The following is an 18,381-nucleotide window of genomic DNA, read 5'->3' as shown; positions in this document are numbered from 1 at the left end:
AAGCTCCAAAGGAAAGAGATAAACATCAGAGGATCTGGGCATTGGAATACTGCTTCACATCTAGTAGAACCACAACGCAAAGCTTACTCCAAAATATTCCTAACTACTAGTCAGTCACATAGCCTGTAGCAGAATTCCACCATGGTCAGTAAAATATCTGGAATGTTCTATCCGATTGAAAGCTCCTTTGTTCATTCAATCGTTCCTCCATTCATTTGTTGGCTGACTATTTACACTGTGCTTTTTCTTAATGAGCCAAGACGATGCAAGGCGCTAGGAAACAGCCATGTACAAGACAGACATCTTCCTGCTCTTAAGGAACGTCTATTCTATTGGAGGTGGCAGACAATAAACAAAACTGCACAACAAATAAATTATTGACAAGTGGGATGGAGAGTCCATAACGGGATATCAAAATGAATTTCTTTTTTAATTGAACTTAGTGAGTTCCTCTGTATCTTTTTTTAAGACTTTTTGTTTTTGATGTGGACCATTTTTAAAGTCTTTATTGAATCTGTTACAACACTGCTTCTGTTTTATGTTTTGGTTTTTTGGCCGTGAGGCATGTGGGATCTCAGCTCCCCGAACAGGGATCGAGCCTGCACCCCCTGCATTGGAAGGCGAAGTCTTAACCACTGGGAAGACCCTGTAGTTTTTACTAAGTAGCCCTGGTTGTACAGCTTCATGCCATACAGAACGATGCTGTTTTCATTCTTCTACATGGCGACACACCAGATATTTGAGGACAGCTACCTTCTTACCGTCAAAACTTTTCCAGAACAAATATATCTCCAGAGTTTTTTTTAACTCTTTCGCCTTTGACAAAACGTGTGGCCCTTCCAACACCACTCTGGTCCTACATGCTAGGTTTTTTTCTCTGTAAATGCAGTGGTTCACAATCTATGCTTTCGTTCATAATCACATTAGCTACAATGAATTATATGGCCCCAACAGAAATGTAAGAGGGACTTGAACATGAGGGGAAGACATGGGTATTTAGTAAGCGATGCCTCTACTGCAAATTCCAAATTTCACCTAACATCACAGCAGAAGATCTACCATTATCACCTTCCTCACTGTCAATCCTATACCTTTACTGATACTTCCAAGCATCATCACAGACACATATACACTATATAATATGCACACACAGAACAATATTAATATAGTAATAATATGGAGAAAACTTGATAGAGGAAAAATTATCAAATAATATGCTTACTGAAATATAGCTGAATCACAACCTTACATGCCTTGTGCTCAGGACCAAGGCTCTGGAGAAGATCTGCTGGATTCCAATCCTGGTTGTATCGTTACCAGCTGTGTGACTCTGGGTAAGTACTTAACCTCTCTGATCCTTAGTGCCATCATTCACAAAATGGGAATAAGATAAAACCTTTCTGTGTGAATTAAACAAGCCAATCTATGTAAAATATTAGAGTATTTGACTCATAGTTAGTGCTATAGATGTCTACGCTAATCGTTATTACTATTAAATGTGCCATGAAAATGCAATTTCATTATTTGCTAAGACCAAGTCAGTCTTCCTTAAAAGCTTCCTCCATGCTAAGTTAAAAAGGGGAGGGAAAATGTACTTTAACATTGAATTTACATATTCACATCATCACAACCTCTCCAGGCTGATTAGTCTCTTTAGGATTCTTTTAAACTCTATCGCACAAAGTTAAAATTTTGTGTCTTTTTCTCTTCTTGTGCTTGATCGACCTCTTCCTCTTCCCTTCCATTAACTTCAGGAAGATTACAGTTGTTCATCAAGTTAGTTCTAATCTTCCTAGCCGTCAAGGCAAAAAGGGAAACACGACTCATTAAGAAAAAAGGAGGAAGCATGCCAGTGCCACAGGGAGCTAACATTGATTTACCTTTTCTCCTGCCTGTATGTGTCTGTATACCTAGAATGGAATCTTCTACCCTATTAGTACCAAGGCAAAACTCCCAATCTTGTTCTTGTGCATCGGACTTTCTCCAGAAGAATTCAGATGTATCCCTTCCATTACCCTGATTCTCAGCCTTCTGTCCATCCAATGTCACAGCCCTTTAGAAATAGGACAATAAGGAGACTGCCATTGGGCCCACTGGGCAGTTTGCTACTTCAGTCCTGGCTGTTATCTTAGGCCAGGGTTTTTAGAGCATGAATAAATCCAGTCAGCTTCAGCTCTCTGGAAGGAAAGTCGTGCCATTTATTTGTTTAATCTCTCCAAAGCAGCCCAAAAGCATTACCTGGAGGTAGAACTTGGAATTGGATTTCTAGTCCCAAAGGACGATTGCTGCTGGAGTCAGCCTAAAGCCCTAGCATGGAACAGGCACATTTGTAGTTAGAATCTATTAATAAACCGATGAAAGCTCACTGGTTAAAAGCCAAAGAATGCTATGTAATGCTCTCTTTTGCTTTTAATGGACTGAAACCCATTAAGACACTGCTAAATAATATGGCGAATTTTTTTCTTGCTGCTGATAGGGGGACAGTAACAGACACACACACACACACACACACACACACACACACACACACACACACAGTAGGTTAATTTCAATAGGCTCTACACCTCAAGCAGCTGGAATGGAGCAGAACCTAGAGTCCAGAGGGTCCAAGGAGTCCCAGAGAAAGGCTAGACAGAACTTCCATGATTGCATTATCAACTTTTCCTGGGGCTATTAAACAAATAGAGCAAAAAACAGGCACATTTGTTCCACGAACAGAGATGGCCGGGGACAGGGGAGGGAGGCTCCAAATGGCACAACAGATGTCTCGGGGCTCACACACCAAGGTGCAGGCTTGGAAGGGCCCTTCCGGGGGTTCTAACGCTGAGAACAGCTGATTGAGCGCAAAAATGAGAGAAGTTAGGGGATGGAGTTTGAAAGTCTTGCCTCGTGCTTGAACTTCCCAGATGGGCTGTTTCATCTATTTTTGGAAAGGTGATGTCAAAGCAACCAGCTGATGCAGTCATTTTAGTGAGATTTTTGCTTTGGGGACAACTGCCAGGATTCAGCTTCACTATCTAAACCTGGTTCTCTCTTCCCACCTAGGAACAGCCGTCTGTCTGCCCCACTCTATGCTACGGGCTGTCCTGGGTTGCAATGGCTTCCAGACTGTCACAAGGTTATGGAGCTCCCAGTCTACTCAGACTGTGGTCTCCAAGTCAAGGGCATCTCTTGCTTCTGGTCATGGAGGTCTCTTCCTGATGGCCTTCCCTGTTGGTCTAGATTGGATTCACAACCTTCCTCTGAAAACAGGAGGCTATGCATTCATCTTTTATATACATTCCTAAAATTCTTTCACTTCAACACACGGCTCTGGTGTTTCGAGTCTTATACTAACTTGGGTTTAGGTCCTGCTTGCCTGCATCTCCATGATCAATGTGTTCTTCCTATTACGGTCCCAATTTCTCCCTTGATCTCCAAATCCTGTCCTGCCTTTTCTATGGCTGCTGTTCAAATACCACAGAGCAGAACAGACGGTGGCAGTTCCATTTTACAAAGATGGCCAGAGCAAGAACTCCCATCTCACATGATTAGCTGACATTGTGACTCTGCCACTCTGCCATCGTTGGGTACCATCTTGGCCATCTCTGGTGCCCATCTCGACCAATAGAGTAAGTTCAGTGAAAGGATATTGGGAAATTAGAGGCTAGGTCATAAAAGGAATTAGAGCTTCAGCCTAGCTATCTTTTCAGAACCCAGATGCCATGTTGTGAGGAGGCCAGGACATGTGGAAAGGCCACCAGTAGATGCCCTGGCAGACAGCTCGCACTGAGGTTCCCACCAAAAGGCAGCATCACTAACAGCCTGATCTGTGAGTGAGGAAGGTCTGGGGATGACTGCATCACAAGCTGCCGTCTGACTGTAAGTACATGGGAGACAGCCCTCCTCAGCCCTCCACCCAAGCCAAAACTGCCTACTTGGGCTTCCCTGGTGGCGCAGTGGTCGAGAGTCCGCCTGCCGATGCAGGGGACACGGGTTCGTGCCCCGGTCCGGGAAGATCCCACATGCCGCGGAGCGGCTGGGCCCGTGAGCCATGGCCGCTGAGCCTGCGCGTCCGGAGCCTGTGCTCTGCAACGGAAGAGGCCACAGCAGTGAGAGGCCCGCGTACCGCAAAAAAAAAAAAAACCTGCCTACTTAACCTCAGAATCATGAGAGATCTCATAACATGGTACTAATAATACTACTAGTAAGATGCTCATCATCATGACAGATACTGAGGATAAATGACAATTTTTTTTTCCCCACCACCAAGTTTTGAGTGGTTTGTTTTGCATGCACAGATAATTGGAAAAAATATCAAACAGCTGAACATTTGGAGGCCACTAGACCAGGGATATGCAAAGTATGGCCCGTGGGCCAAATCCAGCCTGCCGCGTGTTTTAGTAAATAAGTTTTACTGGAACACAGCTCATGCGTTTACATATCGGCAATGGCCGCTTTCATGCGACAGGGTCAGAGCTGAGTAGCTGTGACAGAGATCACATGGCCCACAAAGGCTGAAATACTTAATATCTGGACGCCGTATAGAAAAGTTTTGTTGAACTCTGATAGACAAATGGCTGACTTTTCCATTTTCGTTTTGTTTTGTTTTGTTTTTACTTTTGACAGTGAGTATTCACCATTTTGCAGCCTAATATACTTGTGTCCTATCCAGCTATGTAAAATTTTATATTAATTTGCACTCTGCAGGCAAACCTACACATATACACTCAAGCATTTGGGAAAAGCTTTCATTAAATTAAAACACACCACAGAGATTCTAAATGGCCATACATGCGGTTTTCATGAGGCTGATGCTGGATTGAGTATGAATGAGGTACCCAAAAGTAAATTTGCACATTGACCAAACCAGGGAGTAGGGCACATTATAGTAAGTGTTTTATTTTTCTTTCTGGAATAAGAAGACAACTGATAAAACTGGCAACTCCTGGCTGTGCAGAAATTTACATTGGGTGGAATGTTGAGGAAGCTAAAAAACAAAGACTTTCTGAGGTTTTTAAGTAAAGGCAAGTAATTTTAACAGCACCTAAATTAAATTAATCTGATGACAAAGTACCTGCAAATTGAATGGGCCTTCTTGATGGATTCTAGATGTGTTCTACGTGAAAAAAGTACTTTGTTGATCGAGTCCCACTTGGTTTCTTTCCTTCATTACTCTTTGCATTATAAAAAATTACATTTCTGCAAGGGACAACTCAAAAAATCTATCTTGCCTTCCCCCATTAATTGCAAGTTTGATGGAAGATGTCACCTTTACCCTTTGGAAAAAAGAGAATAATAGAGGACACAAATACTCAAGGAATTTGACAGCCATGCCAAGTAAATTATTCTATGGCTATGCCAACCACAGCTATTAGATTTGTGGTTTTTTAAACACAAAGGCATATAATCGGGTTAGAATCCTGGATTACTTTGAAGTAAGAAATTGGTTTTCACCTACTGTTTCAAAACCCTTTTTAAGATCCATTCATCTTTCAGGGTGACGATTAGCCACCCCCTCTTCCTAGGGCACAAAAGTTAACACATACTGGTACCTCAAAATAACTAAGAGACAAATCCAACACCACTAACGTGTTTTTCCAAATATTTGGCAACTGAGAGATTTATGAAATATTTCTACCAATGGGGAGATAAATATGATTTGTCTCATTTCTGATACAGTCTTCTGCAAAGAAAATTCCTTAAAATGGGGATGTCAGTAATTTACAAATTAATATGATGACCTATTGAAATTTTCAAAGCTATATAAATACCAAGTACACTCTTTCTCCTGTTTGGGAAATCACCAACTTTATAGAGCAAACTATTTATGCCCCTGAACTTTAGACTACATTACCTTATTTTTAAATACCACTATATACTGATCTAAAATGTCTTAGTAACACAGGAAGAAGCTTGCCTTTATGGGCCCTGAATCAGTCCTTTCTAAGTTACTGGATTTTCAATTACCAAAATTACTGCACTAAATATCACCTTAGTTGCCTGAAAGAATTAAAGCACTTTCCAAACTGGAAATTCCTAGAAGATAATACATGTCCTGCCAGACTCTAATGCAGTCTTTTTTTTTTTTTTTTTTTTCTTTTTTTGTGGTACGCGGGCCTCTCACTGCTGTGGCCTCTCCCGTTGCGGAGCACAGGCTCCGGACGCGCAGGCTCAGCGGCCATGGCTCACGGGCCCAGCCGCTCCGCGGCATGTGGGATCTTCCCGGACCGGGGCACGAACCCGTGTCCCCTGCATCGGCAGGCGGACTCTCAACCACTGAGCCACCTGGGAAGCCCTGTAGTCAGTCTTGTGGTATCTTTATTTGATAATTTTGTATATTCATTTAGAAAAATTAACATTTGACTGCCAAAAAACCCCAGTGGGGTAGGGCTAACAAGGATTAGCAGAGGATCAAGGGGTTTGCTGCCTACGAGGAGATCGCAAGGCTGCAGGGGTCAGAACTAGGTTCCAATCCTAGCTCTGTCTCTTACAAACGTGTTGACATCAGTGAAGTTATTTCACTCAGAATCTGGTTTCTTGAACTGCAAATTAAGAGTTAGATTCTCCTATAACCTTCACTAGCCTCTAACATCGAATTTCTAGACCTCTTTGTTTTAGCCTTTTCTTCTTGCTAAAGTGAGCCACGAGAGGACAGGAAGAAATACTGAATATGCCCTAAATGTTTAAGGGAAACACTTCATCTAAGGAGTTGTTTTACGGGTTGCCACCCTTGACATGTTTAGCACATGTGGTTAGTAGTATCTGTGAACCCTCTACCTCCCTCCTATGAAAGGATCACTCCAATTGCTCTGGACTTTCATGGCAGTGTATCTGCTGTTTTCCCCTGACAAATCATTTCCTACTCTGGATTATATTTTAGGTTTATTTCTTGTTTTCCAACCAGACTGGAGTCACCCTGGGAGTAGACACCTATTCTGTACCTTACTTTGCAGCCCTGCAGTATCTTAAAATATTGCAAAATTATTAAATAGCAATGAGTGGGTGTGAATGAATGGGTGGATAAAAGAACAAATAAATACCCTAGAGCTCAAGAGTCAGATGCTCAAATCTCTGACCAGTTCAGAGAAGGATGGGAAAGGTTTTCTTTTCCACAAGCTTTTCTACTTCCTGAGCAGCATGAAAGAAATGCACTATTCTTTTCTGGTTTTACTTTAATTCTACCAGAGAGCTGGCAAGGAAACAGAAAGCCAGGCAAAAATTAAGATAAGGTCCAAATGGGTAAGTATCCTGACTGCTACACATTCTGCATCTTGACCTTCACCTTGGAGTTTGGCCAGGCACCACCAGCTGTTAGTCTGAGGGTAATTGACTTGAGCAATCATGTAAGTATCAAATGCTGTCACGGCTGCCTGCAAACTGAGTCATAGCAAAAGCAAAGCAAAGGCTGTGTACTGGCCGCATGGCGCAGACTCCACCCCACTGAGTTAAATATGCTCTCTGCCCTCAAATTTAACCCGATACCAGTGACACAACTCGGTCAGTACATAGTCAATCTAACTCAATAGAGCTTTTTAAAATGTTCTTCACTCTCATTAGAAACTGAAGTAGCAGGGTAATTTAATGATGAATCTGAATGTAATTAAGGTAATTAAAATAGCAACTTAATTTTATGCTGTCTCTGGGAAATGTTCAACCCAAGGGTTGCACATTCAAATTCTGAGTTACATCGGTTAATATCTTTGATGTGTATTATAAAGTAGTTAAATGTAATAGAGTTCAATTAGTAAAATATATTGACTCTAGGCATTGAAATTGGTACTATATATTTTGGGAGTGTGTTAGTTTTCACTGTTAAAAGAATTCTTAGGATGAGAGTCCTGAAAATAAAATTAATACGTCACTTTATTGACAGTTTTAATGTAAAACTGCTAGTGGCTGGGATAACGACGTATGGGATGAAGGTGTATGCTCCACCAAGGAGGTGAAAATTTGATGGGGTTGACAAGTAGGAAGATACACAATTTCAGTAGGTGCTAGGACGGAACTTACACAGAAGCCTGGAAATGGGAATGAGCCAGGCAAAGAACGTGGTTCTATCCGTACATGTTTGTGCGCATCCATCACTGGCACACAACGTGTGCATCCTCTGTGCCTCCCTAGGTGATACCTGGGATGAGCTGAGGTATAAGGGAGGATTTCTCGAAGCAAAAGAACATACGCACCTTGCCCTGGATTCTCAAGTAATTTTGTTGCGCTGGAGTTCAACAGAGATGTGAAGGACTGCCAGAAATGGCAGGCAAAGGTCAGACCACAAAAAAGTTCTGATGCCATGTTTAAGAGTCTGGAATTCATTGAACATAAATGCAAGTATAATTTTTAATTTAAATATCTGTTTCAGTTTGTGTTTTACTAAGAATTCAGTAGAAGCTTTATGGCTCCTGACTGTAAGAAATGTGCTGCTAACATGTTTCGTTTCACATTCGTTTCATGTCTATTACTATTAGATATTAAACCCTTCACTTTTCCACTTTGGAGATGAAGTTCTCTCATGGTCCACGTGTTTTTTACAGGTGCTCACTTCATGTTCTGTCATATTTGATCATTGTTAAACTTTTTTGTTATAGTTAAGAGTCTAACATTAAGAATTATTATTTTGCAGTTGAAATATTTTATCATTATATAAGCTTATGTCCACTTGATTCCTAAGAAGAACATAAAAATAGGGGGAGAAAAAAACCCCTCCATTAATTAAAAAACACACACAAATGCACACATAGATACAGATGTTTCCAGAAGTGTAGCAGCTGTAGACAAAGCCACTGGGAGTTTTAATTTAGTTTTTAAAATTCATCCAGATGTCTGTTATTTCATAGATACTGGTTAGGTGTTTAGCTTATCATTTATTTTATTCAATTTGGTATTTCTTAAAGAAAGACAGTCACATACACCAAGTGTGGACAGATACACACACACGCGCGCGCACACACACACACACACACACACACACACACACGTCAGGGACCCTGTTGCTTTGAACCATAACATAAATTATGTCTAGCTTGTCAGTTTAGTTTTAATTCCCCTCCTATCATGCACACAATACCCCAGCCCTTGACCATATGGATAGACGACAGGTTCTTTAGGAAATGTAGGTCCTCACTGCTTCACTCATTCATTACGTTTAGGAAGACAACACGTTCCTGTCCAGATGAAGAATTCTTGGTGAAATTCTTCTGCGATTCAAGGATTGGGTTTGTATAATGTATCTGGGTCAAAGCTCTTATCAGCACAATACCATTCATCTTGATTTCCTCAGGCACAAAAAGAACAGGAGAGAATATTGTTTGTGATTTCCACATCACCCCTAACGTATGATCTGTCATCACTGATTCATACGCAAGGATCCTGGAACCACAATATTCAAATAAGCAGCTAGAGTTTGTGTGTGTGTTTCCTTTCTGAATTTCCCTTCTCTTTTTTAATCTCTCTAGAGATCTGCTACCAGCACACTCTGCTGGTACTTATCACACATCTTGAGCAGGGAACACTTGGTAAAGGCTCTTTCTTTGACCAGTCAGAAGCATGTCATGAGCCAGCGCTAAGAAAAGAAAAACCACTTAAGGCATCAGTGGTCTCGCAACAGTGCTTCAGCGCCTGTGCCAAGATGCTGGCAATGGGGTCCTTAATTGTATTAGTGACTGTTCCAAGGGGTCTTTGTTTGGGAGAATGGGTGAGAAAAGAAAGACCCCAGGAGCCAGCACAATGTCTACTCCGCCAAGAGGGGCATTTTTACGTCACTACACCAGATTAGTAAGTGCTGATAGAAATGTGTCCCTTTTCAAATGACTTCGTATTGCCTCTGAAAGGTCAAAAGAGCTATGGCTTCATAAGCCAAAAAAGCATGTGTTCCTCTTCTTAAAGAAAATGGGCAATGCTGATTATGAAGATCTGGTGTAGTGGGGTATTTCAGGAACAGGTATTAAAGACAGAATCTTGCATATCAATAAATATGTACGCAAAATATTTATATAATAAAATACCATCTGATATATTCCATACTATATCATACATACAAATGTATAACACAATTTCAAAGATGCATGGCTTTCTGATGTCAAACCCAGCTTGTATTCTGTTATAATTTTCAACACTTGGGACCTTTGTCTGAAGCCTTTGTCAAGAAAAGTGAACTTTTCCCAACTTCCTTATGAAAACAGAAACAAAGCTAATTCTCTCTTGTCCTCTGCTGAAAACTATGTGTCTGTTTTCTAAATGGCACTGGACTGGCTTTTCCTTACAAACTACTCATCTACCACTTTTATTTCCAGGTCACCATTCTCATGATTTAGCTTCTACTTAAATGGAAAAGAAAAAAAAAGTGTGTGCCTAGCACTGCCTGGCACTGGGCCTGATGTAAACAGCTGGCTTGAGAGGATAAGGCTCAGGAAAGGAAAGACCCCAGACTCTGTGACCTTATAAAATTGACTGACATTCACAAAGAGGCTTTGTTTCCTAATGTATTTATTTGTAGTCATCGGATATCACTTTCCATTGGATATCTTCTTTATCATTAGAAAAGTCTCCATCACTCTAAGTATAAATAATTTGAATTCCAATAAACACTTAGAATCAATTATTAATTCAGAGTAAATAAATGTTCCTTTGCATTCATAGACCTTTTCATAAATAGATTCAAAAGTATTTCACTCTTGGCACCTTTGGGTCAGGTAAGTACAACATCCCTGGATGATAATTTTGAATTGCCAAAAAGAAAAAGAGAGGGGAAAATTGATACAAAGAAGACTGAATCATAAGAGAGGAAAGTGCAAATTTAACTTGTAACATAGTAGCTTTATCTAATGACTATATTTGCAATTCGCTGAGACTTGAGAGAATTATGTAATAGAACCAGGGAGAAATGTTCTCGGATCTTACCAAGTGGATGACTATCGTAAATCTAAAACTCAATAGGCTAATTAACTCCTGACTGATAGTCACCGGAAGGAACATTAGAAATGTCAAGTCTTCTTTACCTGTGTAACCAGGGAATCTCAAAGGAAGCAAACAAAGAACAAACAAACTTTAGGAGTTAGACTTGATGACCTTTAAGAAAACGTGCTACTCTGAAATTTGATGAGCAATATCTCAGAATTCTTTGCATTAATGAGAACCATTGTTCTTTCATGCAATCAGGTATTCACAAATAAAAAAGTCTAGAGGTTTGCTTTTAATTCAAGAACAAGAGAGCAAAACTGATTGCTTCAGGTTTTAAAACTACTTATTAAAAAAAAAACAAAAAAAACTACTTATTATCTTTTACACAAAAAGTACTCTTTAAAGGAAGAAAGGTAAATAAAAGGATTATGCAAGTACGTACTCTAAATGAGCATATCATCTGGCCATAGGAAAAGGTAAAGACATAAAAATTATACAAGAATAAGATAGGGCAGTTAGGAAGATATGGATTCTTATGGGACTTCATAGGCAGAACGAAGAAGAGAAAGTGACACACTTTAAGGGAGAAATTTAGAAGAACAGTATAAGAAACAAAGATGCAGGGGGATCATGTCTCTAGTGGAGAATATTGCAGGTGAACAACAGAAGAAAAGTTTGGAAAGGCAGGTTGTGATCAAACCATGGGGGACCATGAGGTCCAGCATAAAGGCACAATGAAGGTTTCTGAGTGGGTTAGTGCTGTGCCTTATCTACTGTCTAGTATGAATGGGCTGTAGCATGAAGGATATGGTTGTCAAGGGGCCAGAATGGAGGCAGTTGGACTTGCATGGAGGCTAGGGCAACGGTAGGAGTAAAACTGAGACCCATGAGGCCAGGATATGGGTAGAAACCATGTGTGAAAGAGTGAAGGACGTCTTCTGGGAATGTGAGGGGAGTGGGTTCCAACCACTGAACGATGTGTGGACTGAGATAGGAAGAAGAGGCTAAGACGGATAGAAGGTTTCAGGTCTATGAGCTCCGGGACCAAAAGTAAAACTTGGGAAGACAGGATGGAGAGAGAGTTGGGGAGGATGGGCAAAGTTAGGCTTATTTTTTTTTTGAACCTGCAAAATAGAGGTGCTAACAAACCATCCAAGTGAGTGACCAATAAGCCTTAGAAATCAGGTCAGAGATTTCCCTAGTGGCTCAGTGGTTAAGAATCCTCCTGCCAATGCAGGGGACACGGGTTCAAGCCCTGGTCCGGGAAGATCCCACATGCCGTGGAGCAACTAAGCCCGTGCACCACAGCTACTAAACCCGTGCGCCACAACTACTGAGCCCGCACACCTAGAGCCCATGCTCCGCAACAAGAGAAGCCACCACAGTGAGAAGCCCGCGCACTGCAACGAAGAGTAGCCCCCGCTCGCCGCAACTAGAGAAAGCCTGCATGCAGCAACAAAGACACAATGCAGCTGGGTTTTAAAAATAAATAAATAAATAAAATGTATAAAAAAAAAAAAAAGAAATCAGGTCAGATTTTAGGAGAAGAACAAGGCTGGAGATGTGGAATGCTGAGACTCCAACACAGGGATGGCGGAAGCCATGGTGGGATGTGATGCTTTATTGCTCACTAATATCTGTCCCCTTCCCTGAAGAAGATTATTCTTCCCTGCCCTTTATAATCAGGCTTGATCATGTGACTCGCCAAGGAAAGTGAGAGGAAAGTTAAGTCACTTGCATTAAAAAGCTTCAAAAGCCTATTGATTCACACCCTTCTTTTTTCCTCTTCCATAGAACTGGTAATGCCCAGCTAGTGATTGCTTCATTAGCTTGGCCCTAGAGTTAAATTAACAAAGGAAAAAAAAAAAAAAAAAAACCCATAGCTGCTCTGTAGGGTGTGAGAGAAATAATTAGTGGCTGTAAAAGCCACCAGGAGTTGACAGTTGTTTATTACTGCAGATTCACCTAGCCTAACCTAATGGATAGGTCATAGGAATGAATAAAATTGTCCCCAAAGGGAAAGTAAAGAAAGACCAGAGGATGACTTCGCACAAGACTTAATCCAACAACTGCGAATGTGTCATTTCACAGGAAAAAAAAAATCAATTGAGCTATATTTGACAAGTTATGTTAAGCATAATTTCTTAAGTTTTGTCATTACTTTTTCTGTATAGAAAACTTGCATTAAAAGAAAAACGTGGGGAGGGATAAATTAGGAGTTTGGGATTCACAGATAGGACTATATACTACTGTACATAAAATAGATAAACGACAGGACCTACTGTGTATCACAGGGAACTATATTCAGTATCTTGTAATAACCTATAATGGGAAAGAATCCAAAAATAATATATATATATGTATGTATATATGTATATGTGTGTGTATATATATAAACCAAATCACTTTGCTGTGCACCAAAACTAACACAACATTGTAAAGCAACTATACTTCAATTAAAAACAAAACCTCGCTAAGTCAGACAAAGTTATTCTGGTCACCTTTGGAAATGTTTGCTCCATGAAATATTCTGTGAATGAATAGCAATCACCCTCCCGTACCAACCATTTTGAGTGTTCGAAATATTTTTTAAAATATTACTTTTGCCTGTAAATTTTTCTTTGTGTAAATTCACCAAACACTCCTCATTAGATTGTAAGAACTAAAATTATGTATTAACGTTAGGGAGTGTCTTCTTGCCTAGCAGTAGGGGAACGAGGCTATCTGGGAGCGGCTGGTGGTGGATCACTGAATTGCTCACCACTGCAGCCTGCAGACTGGTAGAAGGAGGGGAAAAGAATCCCAAGATCATGAAGTTAGTGACTGAGACCTTAGCCTTCATGTAAGCCCAAATATGTAGACATATTTATTAGCCTAAGGCAGCAATTTAAGCCCATAATACATGATTTAGGAATTTAGAAGGAATTGTTTGTCTACATTCTCTTTTTGTAAGTAGATTTGGAATGAGAATTTGGTTTTTATGAGTATTCTATTTCTTGTGTTTTAAAGAATCCCAGGAAAACCTCCTAAGCAATTTTTAAATTCAAGTCTATATCACTTCTTGCTTTCTTTTTTTTTTTTTTACTATTGTTGCCCAACCTTCTCTTAAGATTCTTGTCTATCACATCACTGTATACTTAAGCATTTTTAAAAGCAATTGGCCTACATACATATTAAATTCTTGTTAAGAACAATTTGGTAAACTTACTGAAAGTGGTTTAATGTCTCTATACCTTTTATGCATGGATAAGTCCACAAACCCCAAAACAACTTTTTACATTAAGTAGAAAGGTTACAATTTTTTATTATTAAAAAATATATGGTCTTTGATTTCAGAGTCTTCTCTCTTTCCCCTTCTGCCTCTGAGTATTTAACTGTTGTATGAAACTAGCTCAGAGACCCATCCTGTTTTCAGAGCTGTGCTCCTTCCCAATCAGTATGAGGACACAGGCAGTAATAAAAAGGACAGGTAATAGCTTTAAGAAAACTCCCATTTGTCAGCATAGGTGCCTCGGATTCATACTGCAATACGAATGGGCTAAGAGCCTATGAAATTCCAGGAGCTTTCTTGGGCTACTTCTCATAGGGAGTTTTGCAGAAATCCCAGATAAGTATAGAGTTTGGCTTAAAACACCTAGTGAGTGTGCTGCACTCGCTAGTCTTTCAACCTTTATGACCTGATTCTTTGTGGGTAGAGGTCCCCTTGGATCAGGAAGCCAACCCCTTCCAGATGCCCATCACTTCCTTACTTTGGCTTCAAGATATTTGTACTAACTTTGCAGATTTTATTATCCCTCTGTCCTTCTGGAATTTTCTCTAGCTCCAGCTAGAAAGGGCACTTCACCATTTCAACACCATTCCAAGCACTAAGTGAATCTGGCATCCTCACTAGGATTCAGTCTATCTTATATAGGCTCTGTCCCACAACCCAGTCCAAACTAGTTTCCATTCATCCTCCAAGAGGACAGAGCCTTTCCACTCTAGTCTCTCAGGTGAGGGATGGAGGTATGGATTCATAACTCATTTATGTAATGGAGATGACACACAAGGGAGCACTTCTTAAGCCCAGTCAGCAGCTCTACCCACCATGTACATATATATATTTTTAAATGCCATGCATCTCAATGTAACAGGGATTTTTTGCATTTTAAAGAGAAATCAAGGTAATCCAAACAGCCATTACTGATAAAAATGTCTAGGAGTAGAAGAGTCTGGCAACGAGCAAAAACTTTACATCAAACTCATCTCTTTATATCAAAACTTTTACATCAAATTTACATCTTTATTCTTCCTACCTACTGTCTTTTTGCAAATGAAATATATGTCTCTATGGCGAGTATGGCTTTAGGGATCCCATCCCAGATGCCAATATCTGGGAGCAGAAATTACACTCACCTGCTCCAAGACTGCTCATTTCCCCTACAGCCCCCCACATAGGGTGGTGACTTTTCAATTAATGGAGAAAAGAATAATGTGTTCCCTACAAGGTTTTACATCTAAATTAATAAGACGGTATAATTCAGCTCTTGCTCTGAATACCAAAGAAATGAACATGACAAGTTTTTTTTTTTCTTCTTCCCCCTTTATATGTTGTGACACAAAACCGGATGAATCAGAGACTCAAAGGGATGAAAGAAAATGCAGCCAACAGACATTGTACTCAGCACCTACCCCGCGTCAGACAGGTGCTGGGGTACAAAGATGACGAGAGGTCACTCAGCCTCAGAGAGTATGCAGGTTACTCAGGAAGGAGGCATGATGCATGCGCCAATAATATTCAGATGAAGTATATAAAGTGTGTTGTGGGAACTCACAGAGGACACTGTCATCCCTTACAGATTCACACAGGAGCAAGCCTCTCTCCAGATCCTTTGAGGACCATGTATTATATGTCCCATGGGTGTACCGCGTGTAATAACGTTGCTTTAACCTTTTGCGTTGGTTCACTGCTGACTTTATATTTTCATCAGCCAGGGCCAGAAGATCTCTTCTAGGTAAGACATTCCCGTCAATGACAATATAAATGCTTCCTGATCACTGCTATTTGTAGGGGCTGGAAAGCCACTGGCACATACCAGCCCTCGTATTCTTAGAAAGTGATTCATTAAAGGGATGTGTGTACATCCACGAATCACACGGGATCTCTTTTTATGTAAGTTTCGAGGACCAGTGGTCTTATATTTTTAAATGCCAGCTTATGGAAACCCCACTGGCTTCCCCTGCCGTGAATACACTGGTTGCTCGAGGAGCTATCCCAAGGCACCATTCAGAGGCCGTCATTTCACTGTGAAGACTGTTAAAAAGAATAACTGGTATCAATAACACTTACCTGTGTATGCAGAGGGAAGGTTACCCAGCCATAACAAGCCCAGATTCACACAGCCACTACTTAAAACAATGCAATGTTTGGGATTTATGAGAATAAACCCTGTCAGGAATAATGCCCTTATGGGGGCCTTCATGATTCATTTGGCATATTCTGCTGTGTACTCACAGTTCAATCAAATCTGCCATGCGGTTATAGGCTAACGTGCTTGCATACCAGATGCAAACGATACACACCGGAAAGGTTCACTTCTCAAAAAGAGGTATGGCTTTAGATGCCCTTCTGACTCTTGTGTTCCTCTAACACAGCCATAGGACTGTTTCCAATGCAAAATCTGCAACATTGCTAGCGATTATCGACATCGCTCAAGGGTACTGGAAAAATGAGGGGGAAGCATTACCATTACATAGAAAGATGGATCAAGCATGAATCAAGATGGAAGGAACACCAGCAACAGATACACTCAGGCAAGGGAAGGAGCCCCCGAACAACAAGGATGAGGACGACAGTAACACAACAAAGAGCATCGCTTAACCTGTTTTGTCAGAGCTGGTATTGATGGTATTGGTAGTGATGGAGGTGAAGGTAGTCTTTGCGCTGTCCTTGGCAGTTACAGATTTCTGCTTATTTTTCATGGCTTCCAGTGCTTTGAGCTTCTTGGCATGTTTCGTGCCTTTGTAGTGGGCCGCAGCCTGGCTCTACAAAGGAGAACAAAATGAACCATGCAATCAGGCTCATTTCTAAACTGGCATTCTCTGTATTACTGCAAATACAGACTCCCTTTCAATAATAGGTACCATTCACGCGAATTCTGGCTGTGGTCAAACGGTGGGGTTCTATTTAGAATGATGCTACGAAGCAACGGGAATCAAGTTCTAAAACCTCTGGACGGAAGGAAGAAATATTCTATTGCTTCTCTTCAGAGAAATGTAGATGAACACTAACATAGCAACAACATTTTCTTTGTGGAGTGGGAGATAAAAGAATTTACAACTGTATTGCCTTTGTTCTGTCACAGAAGATGCTGGGCTCCCAGAGATTAACAAGGGCCCTAGAAAGAGTAGCTCTCACCTTCTTGGCTCCGGAAATATGTTTCTCCTGCTACAATGTGTCTTATTAATACAGGACCCAACAGGTGTCTACCGGGAAAAATTCACCGATAACAAGGGAAATAGGCACCCTGGAGGCTGAGATGGGAGCGTGAGAGTTCAAAATCAAATGTACTGCTGAAGTCCAAATGGAGTATATGGAAGCTGGGCAATTTTATGATTCTTTCTTTCTCTTTGCTTCCCACAGAGGGTAGTCTGAGTTCAAGGTATTCTTTCAACACGTGTGTCCTTTGTGCCCTGGTCCATTGCCAGGAGGATCCAGTGTGTTTTGAGCACTTCATGTGGCCGATGCAATACTTTTGCCTTTGCTTTCTGAGACTTCTATAAATAGTAATATATATATTCCCAAGTTTCTATTTTCTTAACCTTATCTTTTGGTATTGGAGAGACAATGAGATAGAAAATCATCTTAAAAAATATATATTTATTAATGTTAATTTATTGCTGGTGACGGGGAAGCCTTTGTAGTTTAGGGTGAGGTGGAAGTGGGCAGGGAGATTCTTAGATTAGAAGGTTTTCCAGCTCAAAACCTTTAAAACTATGACCTCACAAGGAAGAAATCTCGGTGGAGGACTAATTCTGTATAGTATCTATGCATCACTTCCCATGACTTATTTAAACTCAATGTTCCATTTTGCCAGAAAAATGCACATTGGCCTCTTCATCACAGCAACTGTGGTAGGTAGGGTGTTGCAGTATAATATCTTTTTATAAGTAGATAAATACATAATCCACACCTTCATTTGCATCATTCTGACAAGTATCCTCAAAGGACTAGGTACCTTTATTGAAAGAACACTGGACAAGGAAATTGTATATTAGAAACAGTTTGAACAGAGAGGACACTCATGCATCAGTTTTCCAACAACACATAACATCAAAAGACATAGTGTGAGTCAAAATATGAAGTTAAGACTTACTATAGTTAATTGAGGAACCAGTGATAGATTGGATTGCTTTGATTCTACATGGAAAATGCTATTTTGATGGACAGAGTGGTGTCCCTTTTTTCTCCTTCCTGATTTATTTCCAATAATTCAAATCCTTTGGGTATATCTTTTGAGGGCA

General features: G+C 40.5%; 1 protein-coding gene across 4 annotated transcripts in view; it reads right to left on the bottom strand.

The window, feature by feature from the left end:
• ZNF385D (zinc finger protein 385D) overlaps positions 1-18,381 on the bottom strand; it is a 338,618-nt gene that overhangs the window by 81,240 nt on the left and 238,997 nt on the right. For all 4 annotated transcript variants that reach the window (XM_079922475.1, XM_079922476.1, XM_079922478.1 and 1 more), the window contains one exon: positions 16,740-16,902. In XM_079922475.1, the coding sequence (XP_079778601.1) occupies positions 16,740-16,902 (163 nt within the window). The remainder of the gene's footprint in view (positions 1-16,739; positions 16,903-18,381) is intronic.

The sequence above is a fragment of the Stenella coeruleoalba genome (assembly GCF_951394435.1).
Source record: "Stenella coeruleoalba genome assembly, chromosome: 5".
Classification (NCBI taxonomy): Eukaryota; Metazoa; Chordata; class Mammalia; order Artiodactyla; family Delphinidae; genus Stenella; species Stenella coeruleoalba.
Note: the sequence above shows the minus strand (reverse complement) of the source record. Positions and strands in the feature narration are given on the sequence as shown.